Source organism: Osmerus eperlanus, chromosome 6, assembly GCF_963692335.1.
Source record: "Osmerus eperlanus chromosome 6, fOsmEpe2.1, whole genome shotgun sequence".
NCBI classification, from domain to species: Eukaryota; Metazoa; Chordata; class Actinopteri; order Osmeriformes; family Osmeridae; genus Osmerus; species Osmerus eperlanus.
Genome location: NC_085023.1, coordinates 7809710 through 7830147, shown reverse-complemented (window position 1 = coordinate 7830147; position 20438 = coordinate 7809710). Strand labels below are relative to the sequence as shown.

Below are 20438 nucleotides of genomic sequence, written 5' to 3'. Positions count from 1 at the left end.
CACTGACATCCCGCAGACTCAGTCACATGACCCAGCGCAGCCGTGCTTTGACTTCAGATACTTCAAATGGACCTTTGGCGCAAACCGCCCTCAACCTCATTGATCAACCCCTGATCAAACGTAACTATGGCTAACGCTCTTTCCTCCTCGACATGGCATTGGTGTGAGCTCTGTTTATGATTTGTAAGGATGTAATCATTGACTGTACAATTTCTGTCTTTCTTTAAGTTCGACCATTTCATTCTGTTCATTGAAACCAATCTCTCATATCAAACCCATAATCTAACTGGTTCATAAGATCTGTTTACCTTACTTGAATAAATTCATTGTAAAGATATTTTGACGTGCGTGTTCACTGATGTTACGATTGGCTCTACACTTAGAACAAATTCATTCCTAAAGATGAGACTGATTATTACATATTAAACATAGGATTCCCTAATGTCCTAAACCAATATTAGGGTGGTGCCCCGAGACTTTATGATAAATTAAGTATTTCTATCTTTAAATGAGCAAACCCCGCTACACTAATTCAGCCTAAATTTAGAACTGCTCATTCTCTCCTCCTCTATTCAGGATGATTGGCAGGATGATTGGCAGTTCTGAATGTGCTATAACCTATCAATCAGATGGCTTTGTGTGTGTCAGAGCAGTTTATTGCCAGTGATTACAAAGATGGGTTGTAGTACTGGCCTGTATGCCTGCTCCCTCACTGACGATGATCCTCCAAACACAGTTAAGACTGTTCCCATATGGCTCTGGGTATCCAGGGGACAGGATGGTACCTCTCCTCTCGGTCAAGTTCCCACTGCACGGCACTAGGGGTCACAAAGACACACACATAAGCATGCATGCAAACACGCCCCCACACGCACACACACAGGGTTCATACACCAGGGTACTGGACTCCTACAGAGAAGGGCAATGTCAGAGCTAAGTGCCCATGCTGCTAGTTTCACTTAGGACAGGTCAGACATGACTCACTGCTGCTCCCAAAAACACATGATTCATCTCACACAACCTGTTTTCGCCTGTGTACAGTTTCTATGGTTACATGGCTACTCAGCTCAAGTTGGTATCCTTTTATTTTTTCTACAGCCTCAACAATCCTTTCAACCCTCCAAACTCTCTTTATTTCTGTTGAATCCATCTGCAAAAGCATTTTGATGCAGACTCACCTACGCAAGTGGGAACAGTGTCATTCCACTGTGCCAGGGCATTGGGCACTGCGTGGCACTTGATGGCAGTTGAACCCTGGAGCAGGTAGCCTGGGTTGCATTCAAACCGGACCACTGACCCAGCGGAGAACTCCGAACCGATCCGTCTGCCATAGCGAGGCTCAGGAACAGAACTGCACTGGGTGTCGCTGGTCCTGGGAACCGCTGTGCAGGACACAGAGGTCAGGACACAGAGGTCAGAGTTTAGGACCACTGAAATGCAGAAAACGTTCTGCTAATGTGATCAATTTTAATGAAGTGGGAGAACATTATAACACTGGTGCTTGCTAACGTGCCTTGGTAGACAAAGTGGAAGCCTCTCGCAGATGGACCACTCTTGGCGCTGAATCTCAACATAATCTGGTTGGATGTGGCCAGGGGCAAGGTCTCCCCTGGAACACCAGCAAAACACACAACAAAGCAAACCAAAACACAAATGTGAAACCGACATACAGACTATAAGCAAACAAAATCGAGAAGTGAGATAAGGTATCTGATATGGTTTAAAACGGTAACCCTGTATAGGGGTGGACGGTATGAACAGTATAGCAATATACCGGTATGAATTTGGCCTACGATATGGATGACTATACCGTGTAACCGCGGTTGAGCCTTCCAGACCCATTCACACCAGGCATGGCATAAAATTACCGTACGGAGCATTAACGCAAAAATCGCTATCAATCTACGAAAACATAGCAAGCAATCTCACGCAATCATTTTCAGGCTTTACCCTTCGATTACAACGTTTGATGTTTAGCCTACAAAGACTTGTACGTCAAAAACATAGCATGGAAGAGTGTACCCACGCCAGCGTCCATGTAATACCATTACCATCCATGCTTCAAATATTCCCTAACCCGTGATATACATTTTAGGCCATACCAAACCCTAGCCCTGTAGCTCTCCGGTAGCTCTCATACTGGCCTGGGCTCATCTATTTTGAACTTAAAAACATCACCACCTCAACTGTTCTGACTACCAGATGTCCTATCAGTAACTAGGATGTCGGCCAAGCCATGGCTATGACTGCTTCCCTGTCCAATCGTGTATGGGGGATGTTGCTGTCCAGTGAGAGATAGTATCTATGGTGATATATGACACTGGGAAGAGAGAGAGAGTTGTCTGCAAGGTGTAACAGGCTAAATGACATTTAGAATCCATAATTAGATACTGTGTATCAGTCTAGAGGTGGAGAAAGTATGTAGGTGGATAATCAGCTTCTACTTAACTGGCAACTGTTCTTTCCCTAATGCACGTTAATGACATAACACAATTATTATAAAAAATGAAATCACAAATGGAGGAAAATGGTGTGGAACTTCCGATTCTATAAAAACAAGTGCTTCACCATATTGGCACAGAATATATGCACTAGGGAATGCTGCAAACAATACAGAGCATAGAGCAACATTTGATCATTTGACGACCTTAGGGTAGACAAACAGTTGAGCAGCAAGGGGAGAAATTGAGACGTGGCTGCTCCGATGCCTCAAAACCACCCAGTCTGCAGGCTACATAGGGGGGTAGGGGTTCCTGTTTGTGGATGCAGAGTCTAACAATCTGCATGGCTCCTGGGGTTCTACAGCGTGGCACTGAATAGCGGATAATGTGAACGTAAAAGTGCCATATCGACACTTTATATCCTACAACCGTCATCAATAGCCAGTGGGATGTAAAACTAAGTCTGATTTCTGTCCTCTACTTGATGACATTACATTACATTACATTTATTCATTTAGCAGACACTTTTATCCAAAGCGACTTCCAAGAGAGAGCTTTACAAAGTGCATAGGCCACTGATCATAACAACAAGATAGCCACAAAAACATTGCGAGTAGCCAAAACATGAAGCACACATTGTGAACAACCAAAGTAAGTGCCAAAGGGAAGAACCATAAGAGCATGTAGTTAAACAAGTTACAATTAAACAACATGAACCGCTATAAGTGCAAGTGTACCTGTGGAAAAAGCAAGCAACAATAATAAAAACAATATATCACAGCGAGTACAAAAATTTAAATCAGTTACCACTAACCACAAGAGCAACAAGTCTCTAAGCAAGAGTCATTGTGATCCTTGAGGAAACTAACATCGGGTCAAGCGAACCATTCCTAAGTACCGTTGTACCCCCGGAACAAGTGCGTCTTGAGCCTTTTCTTGAAGGTGGAGAGACAGTCAGTGTCTCTGATGGAGGTGGGGAGTTGATTCCACCACTGGGGGGCCAGACAGGAGAAGAGCTTGTGTTGGGACCGGGCGGTCTTGAGCGGTGGGACCACCAGGCGGTTGTCTGAAGAAGACCGTAGGTGACGGGTGGGGGTGTAAGGCTGCAGGAGAGACTTGATGTAGACGGGTGCAGTCCCGTTCACTGTTGGAAGGTCAGTACCAGGGTCTTGAATCTGATACGGGCCATGATAGGTAGCCAGTGGAGAGAGATGAGGAGCGGGGTAACATGGGAGCGTCTGGGTAGATTGTAGACCAGGCGGGCCGCTGCGTTCTAAATCCTCTGAAGAGGGCGGGTTGCACATGCTGGGAGACCAGCGAGCAGCGAGTTGCAATAGTCCAACTTGGAGAGGACAAGTGCTTGGACTAGCAGCTGGGTGGAGTGCTCAGACAGGTATCTCCTGATCTTCCGGATGTTGTAGAGGGTGAATCTACACGACCGGGAGACCGCAGCAATGTGGGCCGTGAGGGAGAGCTTGTCGTCCATGGTAACCCCAAGGTTCCTGACAGAGGGTGAAGGAGTCACCCTTCGGTGACCCCTTATGACCTTCTTTTATGTCAGCAGTGCCAGCCATAGTTCTATGCTCAAAAAGCTACAGAGCCTCCTCATTTGAAAGGGTAAAATAGAGGGAGAAATGGGCTATGAGGAAAAGAACCCTGAGCCTGACAGAACCGTGAGTCACTGTAGAAATGTTTATTACAGTAGTTATGCAATCTTTGATCAGCAAATCTTAAGCTTAAAAAAAAAATACAAAATGTTCCAACCATTAAAGATAGAAATATGTTATGAGTAGATCTATGTTTTATTGGATCCCAGATCAATATAGCAACAGTATGTACAGCAAATATAAACTGGGTCTATGGTATTATGCCACCAGCAATTATAATTTTCTTGTCTCACTGCTAATCAAGGAAATAATAAGGCTGTGTACACCACAGAAGCTGGCAGCAGAAGCTGGCAGCAGCAACATTTATCAATCCTAGATCAATGGATCTAGTTCTGGTTTGTAATAATGACTCCTCAAACAAGGGCCCTTTGTGTTGTGTTCAACAGCAGCCAACAGCTCTTACCTGAGTGAGAACCGGCTAGCGAGCTGAGCAGGCGTGTGATCTGATTGGCCCCGTCAAACAACTCCACAGAGTCATTCATGGCTGTCTGGAAGAAGGCAAACTGTCCAAATACCACTAGGCAGAGGAGAAGAAAGAGACCTGGTTAACAATTAACACTCAGGTTCCAGACAGACCGACAACACCGGGTTAAAGCACCACTGGGAAAAGTATCTGGTTTACAATGATCAATGACTGAGATATTACTTATAAGCTGTTTAGAGAAAGGAAAGTGAGGAGTATTACCAAACTCAGCAGAGACAGTGATGTAATAGGTGCAAGTCTGGCCTCTGGTGTAGTTGTGGGGGTAGTTAGGAGACAGGACCACACCCTCAGAGCCTGTGTAATGTCCTCCACAAGGAGCTGGAACAGAGAGGACATACATGTAGCTTCTGATTCACAATACAGAAACCGGTTGTGGTGACAATCACTTGCTGAGGTTCAATGACTGTCCATAGAAAGTTCTAAGTAGATAAAGTAAATTGTGTTGTTAAAATGTAATAGGTATATATATATATATACTTTATTAACTGAGAAGGAAGAGTGTAAAACATAATAGTTTCTAGCAGGTGTCTCCATTGCCGTTTGTATGGTCTCAAAGATGCTGATGCTAAGCTGCTGTTGCCAAGCTACAATTTTGTCTCAAAATACTGGCTTGCAAGTCCTACAATCTTGCACCCTATTAGACAAAAAATTCAAGTTGCAATGAATTTCAAAGTGCCAACGCAGAGTTTATTGTTTCAATCCACGTGTTAGAATCCCTGCTGGTTCACTACAGGTCCTCTAAATTAGGTTGGGTTTGCCCTTTTTCCACAGGCACAACACGTTTTTCTGACCTATTACTTATTGATCAAAACCCACTGTACAGAATATCAACAGAGCGTAGTAGCCAGCACCTGTTGAAAGGTAACCACGATAAGGATGCCATAATCAGCAGTTGGATAGCCTGTCTGCCTGCTTGCTAGTCTGTCTTAGTGATGGGCATTCCGGCTCTTTTTCGTGAGCCGGCTCGTTTGGCTCAGCTTACTGAAAAGAGGCTCTTTTGGCTCCCGAACGGCTCTTTAAAAAATAAATGTTTTAACTATGAATTTGACTATGATAGGTGTGAAAACAATTTCAATTAAATTATTAAATGAAATCATACCCTACCTTAACCACAATGTCTTTAAAAATGCATTGATTTGTTATGGCTCTCCTCCGAGTTTCGACTACTCCTCTAACTGAGTGTGTGTGAGTTGGCTCGGCCCTCCCTCATGCAGTATAATTGGTTGACACTGCGCATATGATTGACAGGAACTGTGACAGAACGCAAGGCGTCTGCCACGTGCCTCTCGGCCGATTCCATGGAACTGACCAGTTCCGGCGGGTGTGGCAGTGTCCTTCCCTGTTGCCGTGTCTGCCATGTGAGGTGGGGGCAAACCAGGGTGCAGGGCGGGGAAAGTGATTTATGTGTATTGTGCGCACCGGGGGCGGAGAGCGATCCGGGGAGCAGGGGTGCGCACTGTTTTAAAGCAACTAATGTATGAAGTGATTTTATGGCAGTCCGTGATAAAGACATAATGTATGTGTGAAATGTGTCATGTCAATATGGTGTTAAAGGGGGAAAACCGGGTGAGCATGTTAATTGATTGTGACGCACGTCATATGGTATCGCTCAGGTGAATAAAGGTGTGCCGCACAGCTCAGTTGGGAGACTGGTTGGCAGGAGCACGTCCTATGGGAGTAATTATTATGCACAATAAAGCCTATTTCGTTCATGGAATTCCGGCAGTGTTTGCGTGCCTTCTTCACCTCTGACCGAAACGACTGCTCGGGTTCACTCTCTCACATTTGGTGGCAGCGAAAACTACTAGGGTGCTCAGGTCAGACTGAAAGATGCCGAAGAAGAAGCAGCAAAGCGCTGGAGATGAGGACGATGCCCAGTCAACCATGGAGAACTCACTTCAGGGACTCCAGAAAATGTGCAAAGCTCTATTGACTACCCAGGAGAAACCGGAGGAACGGGCCAAGCAGGAACAAACGCGCCAAGAGCAGTTGTGGAAAGGCATGGTGCACCACTTCAATATGCTCCAAGAGGAAGTGTGGCAGGAGAGAGGAGCGTTCAGTACGAGCCAAGGGGCAAGGGCAGCTCCAGGCTCATCGGCAGCGGCTCCAGAGTGGCCGGGAAGGACGCCAGTGCAATTCACGGGTTGGAGAGGCCTTAAAATGCAACAGTACACTCAGGATGAAGATATAGAGCATTTCCTAGTGACATTTGAGCGCATTGCAACAGCAAGTCTGTGCCCAGAGACAGAGTGGGCACTTAATCTGGTGCCGCTACTCACCGGCAAAGCGAGAGCGGCATATATATCGCAATGGACTTTACGGACTCAATGGACTATGGAAAAATCAAAGAAGGGATCCTGGAGAAGTTTGAGATCAATCCAGAGACCTACCGGCAGCGGTTTCAATCCACACACATACTACCGGATGAGTCATGTAAGGAACTTTTCACCAGACTGTGGGAGCTGTTTGAGAAATGGGTGTGTCCTGGAGCAGTTCCTGAGGATGGTGAACAGCGACGTAAAGCTCTGGATTAAAGAACACGGCAAAAGAGACAGTGGTGCTGGCCGAGTCTTTCATTTTTGCACGCAGAGACTTAAGACCTTACCAGATGGCCGGGGGGAAGGAGAGCCACGCTGCATGGCCAGGTAAGTCTGAGGGTGGTCGGGATGGTGGTCAGAGTAACAAAAGCCCTAGAACTTTCAGTGTTAGTCCAGAGGAAATTGTGTGTTATTATTGTGGTCAGGCAGAGCATATGAAACTCCCCGCAAAAAGCCAAAGGATGCACAGGTTGCGTTTATCCCAAAGACCAGTAAGGGGGGAGCCACTCTAGATCAATGGGAGTCCCTAATAGATGTACGGGTGGATGGGCAACAGGCTCAGGCTCTGGTGGATACGGGAAGTAGCCAGACTATTGTAAGGGCAGACCTGGTGGCCAGACGTAACACACTGTTAAATGGGGAGGTGTTTATCCGTTGTGTACATGGGGATGAGGTACCCTACCCTACTGCAGAAGTTTACCTGGAGGTGGATAACGTTTCTTATTTGATCACAGTGGCAGTGGCAGAGAAGCTACCATACCCAGTAGTCATGGGGGAGGATATTCCAGGGTTAGCAACACTGGTAGATCAGGAGCAGAGTTGCAACGTAGCAGCCACCCGCTCACAGACGAAAATACAAGACAGGGATAGTTCATGGGACATGTTACCTCTTGCGGACTCAAAGAGATGCAAGACAAGGAGCCAGAAGAGAAGAGAGAAGTTTAGGGGTACTAAACTGGTAGCATTGGATCCAAACCCTGAGTTTGACAGTGAGTTGAGTAAGGCCATCCCTGCAGACATAGGTAAAGCTCAAAGAGCAGATATGTCCCTGAAACCATTTTACACAGGGTTGGTTGAAGATGGGCATGGGGAGGCAATCGGCCCCAAGTTTAAGCTAAAGGGGGGGGGGGGGGGGGGGGGCATTTAGGCCAGAATAAGACATGGGACAGGGTTGTTGACCGGTTTTATTGGCCTAATATGTATGCAGAACTAGTTCAGTTCTGTAAATCCTGTGCAGCATGTCAGTTAACTGCCCCAGGAAGGAAATTGGATAGAGTGCCATTAGTCACCCTGCCTATCATAGATGTTCCCTTTACCAGAGTGGCAATGGATATAGTGGGCCCATTAGAACGCAGTCGCAAAGGCAATAGGTACATTCTGGTCGTTGCAGATTATGCAACTAGGTACCCAGAGGTGTTCCCTCTACGCAACATCAAGGCAAGGCAGGTAGCTAATGATTTTCTTCAGCTGGTCTCACGATGGGGGTTCAGAGGGAAGTGCTTACTGATCAGGGAACTAATTTCACGTCTAAACTTCTTAAGCAAGTGTATAAGTACCTAGGAATCAAAGGCATTAGGACCTCACCATACCACCCTCAGACTGATGGGCTTGTCGAGAGATTCAACAAGACCTTAAAAAGCATGCTCCGCAAGTTTGTGTCAGACTCTGGGTCTGACTGGGATGACTGGCTGCCCTACCTCTTATTCGCCTACAGGGAAGTCCCACAGGCCTCCACGGGTTTCTCTCCATTTGAACTCTTGTATGGTCGGAAGGTGAGGGGTCCACTCGACGTCCTGAAGGAGGCCTGGGAGGGGGAGGCGCCAGAATGGAAGATGAACATCCTGACGTACGTCCTGAAGATGCGGGACCACATGCAAGGTCTGACTGAGCGGGTGCAGGAGAATATGCAGTCAGCTCAAGCCAAGCAGCGGAAGTGGTATGATGCCACAGCCAGAGACAGGTCGCTGCAGCCAGGCCAGCGGGTGTTAGTGTTGCTACCTACATCTGAAAGCAGCAATCTCGTAAAGTGGCAGGGGCCATACTTGGTACAGCGGCGAGCAGGCGAGGTCACGTATGAAATCAGCACACCGGAGAAGAGGAGAAAAAGCCAGATTTTTCATATCAACTTGCTAAGACAATATCATGACAGGGAGAGACCAGTGGAGCAGCATTTTTTTGTGAGGGCTGTGGGGGAGGAGGAAGAGGTGGAAGAACAGTACTTCCCGGTCAAGCAGGAAGGAACAGCGGAGATCAACCTGGACCACCTTTCCAAGGCCCAGCAGCAGGAGCTGAGGGCATGTATTCCGGAGGGGGTGTTCAGTGGCAGGCCGGGCAAGACGCCGCGGGTCAAGCATCACATTGGGCTGAAGTCACCGGGTCCAATTCGGCTCCCAACCCAGCTGCTCCCAAAGATCAAGGAGGAAATTGAAGCCATGCGGAACATGGGCATCATTGAACCATCAGACAGTGAGTGGTCAAGTCCAGTGGTGCTTGTGCCAAAGAAAGATGGGACCTTAAGGTTCTGCATGGACTTCAGAAAGGTAAACTCAATTTCTACCTTTGATCCGTATCCCATGCCAAGGATAGACACTTTGATTGACCGCCTGGGCAGTGCCAGGTACCTGACAACGCTTGACCTGAGCAAAGGGTACTGGCAAGTGCCCATGGCAGAGGACTCGAAAGCAATGACAGCTTTTAGAACACTGTTTGGCTTTTACCATTTTCCCTTTGGCCTGCAGGGGGCGCCAGCAACGTTTCAGCACCTCATGGATCAGATGTTGGAGGGGGCGGAGGCCTACTCTTAAGCGTACATCGACGATGTTGTCATCTTCAGCCGGTCATGGGAGGAGCACCTCGTCCAGGTGAAGGAGGTGCTGAGGCGGCTGAAGGACGCAGGACTGACCATCAACCCTCAAAAGTGTGCGATGGCCCAGCAAGAGGTGCAGTATCTGGGCTACTTCATCGGGGGAGGGGCCATCAAGCCTCAGGTGGGGAAAGTTGGCGCCATCCTGCAGACCCCGGTGCCAACCACCAAACGCCAAGTTCGGTCCTTCCTGGGCGTGGTGGGTTGGTATAGGCGGTTTGTCCCCCAGTTCTCCACAAGGGCGGCTCCCTTGATTGACCTCACACGCAAGTCCACTCCGACCAGAGTGGTTTGTAGTGACCAATGCTCCAAGGCCTTTGAGGATCTACGGACCTGTTTGACCAAGGGTCCCATTCTACAGAGTCCTGACTTCTCTCGGCCCTTCCTGGTGCAGACGGACGCGTCGGGAGTAGGGCTGGGGGCGGTCCTGTTGCAAGGGCCACCCCGGGAGCAAAGGCCTGTGGTGTTCCTGAGCAGGAAGTTATTTCCAAGGGAGACGAGGTACTCTACCGTGGAGAAGGAGTGCCTTGCCATTAAATGGGCTTTAGAGTCTCTGAAATATTACCTGGTGGAGAAAGACTTTGTTCTGGAGACAGACCATCGGGCCCTTCAGTGGCTGGACAGAAGGAAGGACACTAACTCTAGAGTGACTAGATGGTATTTGTCATTACAGCCATTTAGGTTCACTGTGAAGTATTGGTCTGGTTCAGACAACATTGTGGCAGACTGCCTTTCTCGAGTGTACGAGGACGGACACTCTTGAGGGGGGAGTAATGTGACAGAACGCAAGGCGTCTGCCACGTAAAACGGTGGCTCTCGGCCGATTCCATGGAACTGACCAGTTCCGGCGGGTGTGGCGGTGTCCTTCCCTGTTGCCGTGTCTGCCATGTGAGGTGGGGGCAAACCAGGGTGCAGGGCGGGGTATTGTGCGCACCGGGGGAGGAGAGCGATCCGGGGAGCAGGGGTGCGCACTGTTTTAAAGCAACTAATGTATGAAGTGATTTTATGGCAGTCCGTGATAAAGACATAATGTATGTGTGAAATGTGTCATGTCAATATGGTGTTAAAGGGGGAAAACCAGGTGAGCATGTTAATTGATTGTGACGCACGTCATATGGTATCGCCCAGGTGAATAAAGGTGTGCTGCACAGCACAGTTGGGAGACTGGTTGGCAGGAGCATGTCCTATGGGAGTAATTATTATGCACAATAAAGCCTATTTCGTTCGCCCTAGCAAAGAGTTAGAGTATAGAAGTGATTTTGTAACTGTAGGGCCTACTTTACGTTATTGACTGGGCATGGGGAGGCAATCGGCCCCAAGTTTAACTCCGGACCGGACTTCAGCCGTTCTCAAATTCTGTCAGATATCCTCTTCAAAATCCTTTTGAGAGGAGAACTTTAGTGGAGAAAATAAAAATAAAAGAGTTGGGCCCAGATCAACCTGACATCAAAATTACACAACAGGCGAGCGAAAAGGGTAGAGCTAAATCATACACGAGAGGTTTCTCCCACGATTGGTAAGCTACAACAGAAAGGCCTGGCTAGCTGGATGCAGTCATGTCAATGCCTTATTTTGCTTCCCGTGCTTGCTTTTAATTTTTTAATTTTTTAAACTTTTATTTAAGAATTTTAAACATTTTACATAACATTTCCTGACATAGTAATTGTGGTAAGTGACATAATAAACATCAAAAGTACAAAATTATTAACAATATTAACAACAACAGGCAGAGGGGACGATATCTGTCAATGATGTCTAAGCAAGATGTATCAAAGAGGAAGTCCAAGAGGTATCTCTGTCCAACAGTATTCTATCCCATCACCCCATCCATCAGACACCCAAGTATCGTGAAATAAAGTCCATCTTTGCACAAAAGTGTCCATAGTTAACTGTAGACTTGCAGTCATTTGCTCCGTTATGTAAAAAAAGTTCAGTCTCTGGACCCATTGACCTATTGTAGGCGATTTTACATCTCTCCAGTTCACCGTAATCATTTTCTTTGCCACTAGCAGTAGAACCCTCAGTACATATTGCTGATCTGCATTATATAGATCTTTAGGTATGGCTCCCAACAAAAACAACATAGGTTCTGGAACAACATCTACTTCCAAGATAATATCTATTTCCTTTTTAATATTGTCCCCAAATCCTTGTATTAATGGACAATCCCAGAAAATGTGTGTGGTATCTCCAATATTTCCTGTGCTTGCTTTTTATAACATTCGGAACAGATACAGCATGGACTGTTACAGGAATTAAGGACATTAAACATTTATCTGAGAAAACAAAACAAGTGCACAAAGGCACACAAATGCAGAATACAATCAAGCTAGCCATGCTAGGCAGAGACAATATCGCTATGCAACTGGACTAAGGTCACCGGATTGGGATGAGGAAACTCAACGAAGTGGATAAGAACAGGCACGTTCTATCAAAGATAATTGATTGTGTTAAATTCATCTATAAATCCTTAATATTTAGTTTTACAGTAATAGTTGTGTTGTGTTTCCTAATAATACCAGGGAGAGTGGCTCAAGTTCCCAAATGTCCGTGGTTTTCAATATTTCTGAACTGAGTGTAATGATATTTATAGTCCACAAATGTGGACATTTGCCTATAGCTGTGTGCATTAATTAAATAATTACTATTTCACAGAGAACTTGTATCATGCAGTTTGTGTTCAATTGTATTAGGATGGTTACTGAATTGACTGAATATTTCACAGCCCCACCTACAATAATTTTCACCAGCCGCCACTGTTTGACAGATTAAAGCAGGGGTATCAAACATACGGCCCGCGGGCCGGATCCGGCCTGCCAGGGCGTCCATCTCGGCCCGTCGGATGTCTTTGCTAAGTTTGTAAATTACAAAAAATACATAAATCGCAAGTAACTGCTATTCCGAATCCAAATGTCTATTAAGAATATGCAGGTTTATGAGTACAAACGTTTTGTAATTTTTTTAATCGATCCAGTATTTGCTTCAAAAACAGCGTAAATGCGATGTCTGCTCCGGAGGCAGAAGCGCTCATTGCCACAGGCAGCAGCGCTCGCTGCTCGCTTTGTGACGCATTTGACGTCAAACGCGTCACAAAGCAAGGGAATCAGCAGAGGAGAGCCCAGGCAGATAAACAGTGGGCTGATGTCTGAGTTTTTGGTCTTTATGTTTCTAGTTTATTGTAGAAAGACCTTAAAATAGGGTTTATCATCAAAAACCTTCACCAATGATTTAAACATCAAGAAATATTGTCGTTATGTATGCGTTATTATGCTATGATTTCACTAGTCTGGCCCACTTGAGATCAAAGTGGGCAGTATGTGGCCTCTTACCTAAAATTAGTTTGACACCCCTGGATTAGAAGTTGTGTTTGCGGCGGTGGAGAGCTGTTTTTGGCCTGGGCACAATGTACATTGTACAGTTACGTTTTTGTCCTTTCGCGCAACTAATACGAAGTAATGTGCATACCTCCATCCCTCAAAAAACGTCCTAAGCGGCTCTGCCATTCTTGTTTCGCCTCTTGAACTCTGGGGCTAAGTCAAGTGATGGGTGTTACGCAAACACACATACTGTAAAGGGAGGTTTGATTTGTTGTTGTTTAATCTCCTCACGATATGCAGATCGCAGTAATGCAAGAAACGCAATACATTTTTTATTAGTAACTGTATTGCGATTACTGAAGTTATCAAGATCAATGCGTTACATTACTGCATTACAGAAAAATGTAATCTGATTACAGTAACGCGTTACTTTGTTACCCCCAAAACTGCTGCTAGCCTTTCTGTCCACCTTCTTGTCTATTTGCATTGTTTCTAACCTGACTGTCTACCTTCTAACCTGTCTGAGTGCCTACTTACATGTCTGTCTGCTATTATGTCTACCTTGTTTTCATCCTGCATGCCTTGCCTGTCTTCAATTCTGTCTTCCTACCTGCTGGTGCATCCACCTGCCTGTACAATGTCAGCCTGTGTTTCTAGAAGTCAATCTAGTTCATTTTGTGTACGTGTTTTTCCTTGGCTTTCTTGTGTGTATATATGTGTACTGCCTGTGCCTTAGGTGGCCTCTAAGAGAAAAGATGCAACCAACCTTACCCTATCTGCAAATTTGATCTGCAACAGAAGTCACACAAACAGGGCAACACTCAGTAAGAATGTAGGTTTAGAATGTTAAGGTCAGTGGAAGCACAACACACAGGAAGGCATCTGTCAATGTCAGGTTTCTATTATCATACATGGTCTCTGGGCAGCAATACACACACATTTGTAACCCAACACATGATATGACAGGGCACAGGGAACAAAAGGGAACTGAGTCAGCCATTGGGGAGTGCAGTGCTGACCTTCCCTGGTTCAACACAAGCCTGGGTCTCTTGTTAACCCCTCATGTCACTTTCTGTCATATTGTTCTAACCATCTTTCCAAACAGACTCTACAAGATGATCCCCGTATCCCTGGTCTTTTCTGTGATCTTCTGATGCTGCTTTACCCTCACTGCTCGATACAGCGCTGATTAATTCAGATTCCTGTCGCATCTTCAGCTGGATAAGCCTCTTGGCGCTCGCTCCCTTAGGCCTGCTCCTTCATGTACCTAGAATCCCTCGTGGAGCTGCTAACCCAGGTGTCAGGGCGGCAGTCTACATATCCAAATCCTCTCCCAGCTTCTATCATGTCATCCTTACCTCTCACTGCTACAGGGAACAAAATAGAAGCCTAAACTCATTGCACACCAGCTGACACAAATTTCACGTCCTCATTGTTTCAGTTTACACAACTGTCTAAACAAGCCTGCAACTCCTCTGTCGGAACATCTGGCTTTGGACATTTGGAGATGAGACCCTTGAACTTTTCATATTTTTACTTGTAGTTCCACAACAGAGAGATTCTCTATTATTTCCTCAACAGCAGAGAGAGGATCTATACTACAGAGACTGTATTCTGTAGTTTAAAGAGCAGGTCATGTGAGATACTCTCACAAGCACCATGGGAACCAGGCTGACAGCAGCCTGACCTTGGTGTCTCATCCACAAGACTATCAGCACTTAATATCCAAATAAACAGAGGGAGAGGAATGAGTAAAGAAAAGTTGAACATATGTGTGTGGGTGGGGCGGGGAGAAGGTAGGACATGAGATCGATTTCCTGAGGAGGAACTGCTCTAACTCTTGTGTAGGTCTACAGGTGGAGTGTGAGAGTTGCCTCTAAGAGGCGCTACACTCCACGCTTTTAGCCCGCACCCTCCTCCCCCCAATTCTCCTCCCTCTGCAGCCGTGGACGACTCCTCATTCAACTGTGCCGAGACAGTCTCTTAGTTACTATGGAAACGAATTAAAGAGCTGTTTGGGTGAGAAGCAGAGATAATAGAAAGAGAAAAAGAGAGAGAGAGATGGGGGGTAAAAATCCTGTATTATTTAAAGGGATCTCACCCCGTTCTAATGAGTTTTGTCTGAAAGCCTGCGGATGTGCCTTAGAGCATCAGTATTCTAGAAAATTAAGGACCCTCAAGAAGCAGAAACGTTCACACCAACATGCCTTTAACACACCAAGAACACTCCCCTAACATGCCAGGCTCATGCCTCACAGTCTTTGTGAGCCTACCTACAGGTTAATAAAGCAGGAGTTTGACAACCAGACTAAATGAATAATTAGATCAGGTGTCGTGAGAATACAATAATTTTACAGATTGCATTGTTGATTTTGCATCCCATGGCCATGTCTGTCTATTTGTCTGTTGTGGTGAAGACTGGGATGAGTCAACTGTCAAGGCCTCTACTCCACTATGATGAGCTGGGAGCTGGACGGATTTCTGTGCCAAATATTCCCTCTGCCCCCCTCCCCCGTCTTCCCCCACAACAACCCTCCCCTCAACTCGTCCTTATTGAATACATAACCATTCCTTTCATTAGAGGCTGATTCTGGGAACATCAGGACTCACTTCCTCAGAACAGCAGCAGCTTAACCCTCGTGCTGCCTTCGGGTCACATGACCCAAAGGTTCATAACGAACCATCGTTGTGTTTACCCAATTTTACCCAATACAAAACCAAATAAAAATAATTTTTTTTTAACCTTCGCAATGTGGGGGGTCTGAGACAGCCCAACGGTTAAAAGAAAATGCTTCACTTTGTTTTTGTATGCGGTAAAGTTGTCGCAATACGACGGTGGGTCACAATGACTGATGGGTCAGAACGACCCGAAGATAACACAAGGGTTAAGATTCACACCCAAGCCTCCTTGTCTCGGTTTCCCTTCTCTGCATAGAGCCCACATGGCACCAACGCTTCTTACTGTCACTCACATGCACATAAATGAAAGTCTAATGCTTGGATAAATTAGTTGGTGTGTCTGTGTGGGCATGTGTGTATGTGTGTATGTGTGCAATATGAATGTAAAATACATTCTCTTCAAAAGTCCCTGCATGACGTTGAACAAGTAGTGATTCAAAAACTGTGAAAGAGAAGTCAGTCAGTCTCCTTTTATGTGTATAGTGAAGCTGGCTGCAGAGGAGCGTGCTGCAGAAACACACACCCGCCGTGCTATTTGACAAAAGGAACAGATTAACCCTTGTGCTGCCTTCGGGTCACATGACCCAAAGGTTCATAACGAACCATCATTGTGTTTACCCAATTTTACCCAATACAAAAACAAATAAAAATAATTTTCTTTTAACCTTCGCAATGTGGGGGGTCTGACGCATGCTTACAAAAATACAAAATTGCTTTACTTTGTTTTTGTATGCGGTAAAGTTGTCGCAATACGACGGTGGGTCACAACGACTGATGGGTCAGAATGACCCGAAGATAACACAAGGGTTAAGAGATTACACCCCAACACAACAGACAGAAGATCTGATGAAATGGTCCATGAAACATCATGAGCACCCCTCAACAATTCACACACATACAGCACACACACAAAGGGAAACATTTTACTCCTGCTTTTGTCTGCAGACATCCCAAGTCTCCCGGAAGGTCCGGGAGTCTCCCGCATTTCAATAGCGGCTCCCCGACGCCCGCCAATGCTGTACAATCTCCCGGAAATCGGGGATTTTGTATTTCGAGCGAGTGAGAGACTGTCTAATGGTCATTTCTGGTAGAGATAGGTGCATATCGCGCCTGCTGATTGCGTGTGTGTGTGGGGGGGGGGGGGGGTACGTGCAGGTTGAGGGGGTACATCATGTGTCCGGATTGCGTCCCGGGGGGGGGGGGGAGCTACCTCCCTCCAGTAAATGACTTCACAACCATTTTCTACTGTTGCAAATGTTTTATGTGCTTTGTTTCCTGTTGTTCCCGTTTTATATGGCATTTACTTGCTGTGATCGGACATACCTGCTAGTGATGAGAAGTTCGGATCATTTCACTGATTCGATTCTTTGAATCTCGTTCAGCAAAATGAACAAATCTTTTTTCTAGTCATTCGTTCATTTCAACTGGGGGGGGGTTGCTCAACATTTTATAGCCAATTCCCTGGCCTAAATACGTCCACTGCAAACACGTATCATATTCTCATGTTAGTGCATGTAAACCAGAAGATACTATTTTAAAAGAAATTCCTGCATTAAGATAATGTATCATGACAGTTTGTATGATTTGAAATGGTCATTTATTATCACACTAGCATTTGATTATCACAGAAAACAATTACGCTGCACTGAACTATAAGTAAAGTAAAAAAAAAGTGAAAATAACAAAACCTGTAATTATTACTTGTGAAGGAATATCATTGACGTCTTACTAAACCTAGTCACGCGAATGTGAACGAGGTAAACAAATCCTTTCTGTTTCCTCTTCTGAGCCTATGCAGGTCACGTGAAAAATTATCCAAAGATTCGTATCCGAAGACCCAGTCAAAATGAACGAATCGTTTCTGTTTTTGCTAGCTACCAGTACTGAGCCTATGCATGTCACGTGAAAAACGATCCAAAGATCCGTATCCGAAGACCCAGTCAAAATGAACTAATTGTTTTTGTTTTTGCTAGCTACCAGTACTGAGCCTATGCAGGTCACGTGAAAAACGTTCCAAAGACTCGTACCCGGCAGATGAACGAATCGTTCCTCCCAACCGTGTCTTCGGATCAATGATTCGTTCATCTGCCGGGTATGAGTCTTTGGATCATTTTTCACGTGACCTGCATAGGCTCAGTACTGGTAGAGGAAACAGAAACGATTCGTTCATTTTGACTGGGTCTTCGGATACGGATCTTTGGATCATTTTTCACGTGACCTGCATAGGCTCAGAAGAGGAAACAGAAAAGGATTTGTTTACCTCATTCACTTTTGCGTGACTAGGTTTAGTAAGACGTGAATGATATTCGTTTACAAGTGATAATTATAGGTTTAGTTATTTTCACTTTTATTTGTTCTCGGCCACGAGAAAATGAACAAATCGCTCTCTGAGACTACTCGTTACTCCCGAGTCATACTAATGATTCGTTCAAAATGAACGAATCGTTCACGAACGACACACCGCTAGTACCTGCTAGTGATGGGAAGTTCGGATCATTTTACTGATTCGGTTCTTTGAATCTCGTTCAGTAAAATGAACAAATCTTTTTTCGAATCATTCGTTCATTTCAACGGGGGGGGGGGGGGGGGGGGGCGTCCACTGCAAACACGTATCATATTCTCATGTAGGTTAGTGCATGACATGTGCACCAGCAGATACTATTTTAAAATAAATTCCTGCATTAAAATAATGTATCATGACCAGTGGTGTAGTGGTAAAATTACAGGTGGGTAAACTATGAATTTTATTATTTATTTACTTATTATTACGTTTCATTAGGCCTATTTAGATGGAACCAGTAAGGTTGGCTTGTACCTGCATCATTGTATTTGAAAGCACGTTATTAGGCTAGCCGCCAGCGTTTGTCCCTGTCTTAATGCGATGTTGTGCAAACCAAAACAACGTTTACAAACGTGAATTGATCTTACTCTGTACTTGAGGCCTTTCGCAGGCATCTGTGGGAGTGGGAGCACTTGATGGTCTCTTCAAAAATCGCCTGATATCCATGGCTAATATATCCATTACGAACAGGTAGGCTAATCCACAACGTGTAACGTTGTGTTTACATACTTCGTGGATCATGATTGGTGTCGCCGCCGCAACGCATTGATTGGAGGGTCACAGACCATATACAGCGCAGATGAAATGATTCAGACAATTAGTGTCAAATTGCAACTAAATCGCAGTTCCTAACTGCAATGTTGTTACTATGCTATGCAGTACCATGCTAGCAGTGGTGTAGTGGTAAAATTAGAGGTGGGTAAACTATGAATTTTATTATTTATTTATTATTAGTATATGAAATATGAAGTTTTTGGTGTTTTAAAATTACACCAAATTTATTTCGGATTATTCCAATGGCAGAATACGAGGCGCAGAGAACTTAGACGCTATTTAGAGGTGGATAAACGCAATTTCCGCAATTTAAAGGTGGATAAACGCTATTTCCCAATTTCGGGAGGTGCGTAAACGGCGTTTACGTGCGTTTAGCCCCCACTACATCCCTGATCATGACAGTTTGTATGATTTGGTCATTTATTATCACACTAGCATTTAATTATCACGGCAAACAATTACACTGCACTAAACTGTAAGTGTAAATGTAAAAATAACAAAACCAGTCAGTATGATGACTTGATCGAATATCATTCACGTCTTACTAAAACAGCGGCCACGCGAAAGGGAATGAGAAAACTGTTTCCTCTACTAAAAAATACAATGCGGGTCACGTGAAAAAAGGATCCAAAGACTCATAGAAAGACCGAGTCGGGAAATGGACGAATCGTTCGTTTCCTCTAGCTACCACTACAGAGACTATGCAGGTCACGTGAAAAACGATCCAAAGACTCGTAGAAAGACCGAGTCGGGAACTGAACGAATCGTTCGTTTCCTCTAGCTACCACTACAGAGCCTATGCAGGTCACGTGAAAAATTACCCAAAGACTCGTAGAAAGACCGAGTTGGGAAATGAACGAATCGTTCGTTTCCTCTAGCTACCACTACAGAGCCTATGCAGGTCACGTGAAAAATGATCCAAATACTCGTAGAAAGACCGAGTCGGGAAATGAACGAATCGTTCCCTCTAGCGTTTCCTCTAGCTACCACTGCAGAGCCTATGCAGGTCACGTGAAAAATGATCCAAAGACTCGTACCCGAAGACCGAGTCGGGAAATGAACGAATCATTTCTGTTTACTTGGACGAGCCTATGCAACAGTCCCGATGCGCGGCCACGAGAAAATGAACGAATCACTCTTTGAGAGGACTCGTTACTCCCGAGTCCTTGTAAGGATTCGTTCAAAATGAACGAATCGTTCACAAACGACACATCACTAGTACCTGCAGAAGAAGAAGAAGTATGGAAGGATAGCGCACTCACGTGTAGCTCACAGAATATTTAAGTTTAGTAAATACGGAGATAAGATAAAGATAATTAATTAGCAGTACAATATATATAAGGATAGTTAGCAACTGGTTGATGATGGAACAAGGTTTGTTTGATTAATATGTCTAAGTTTAAGTTGTTCATATTTCATGTTTGTAATTTGCTATGCGCCAATGGTTATGGCTAATGCTACTGATAACGCGTGTCGTGTTTGTTGCTAGCAATAAAAGGTTTTTGAAGCACATCATGTAAGAGTCACTAATGTTAATGTATTTGTATCTGCAGC

At 45.1% G+C, this 20438-nt stretch overlaps 1 protein-coding gene across 1 annotated transcript in view; it reads right to left on the bottom strand.

Annotated features, from left to right (window-relative positions):
• Positions 1-20438, bottom strand: part of LOC134022079 (CUB and sushi domain-containing protein 1-like) — a 522528-nt gene that overhangs the window by 145037 nt on the left and 357053 nt on the right. Inside the window, exons 31-35 of the mRNA XM_062463297.1 lie at positions 4794-4910; positions 4512-4625; positions 1514-1609; positions 1179-1382; positions 694-818 (exon numbers count right to left, since the gene is read on the bottom strand). Of these exons, the coding sequence (XP_062319281.1) occupies positions 694-818; positions 1179-1382; positions 1514-1609; positions 4512-4625; positions 4794-4910 (656 nt within the window). The remainder of the gene's footprint in view (positions 1-693; positions 819-1178; positions 1383-1513; positions 1610-4511; positions 4626-4793; positions 4911-20438) is intronic.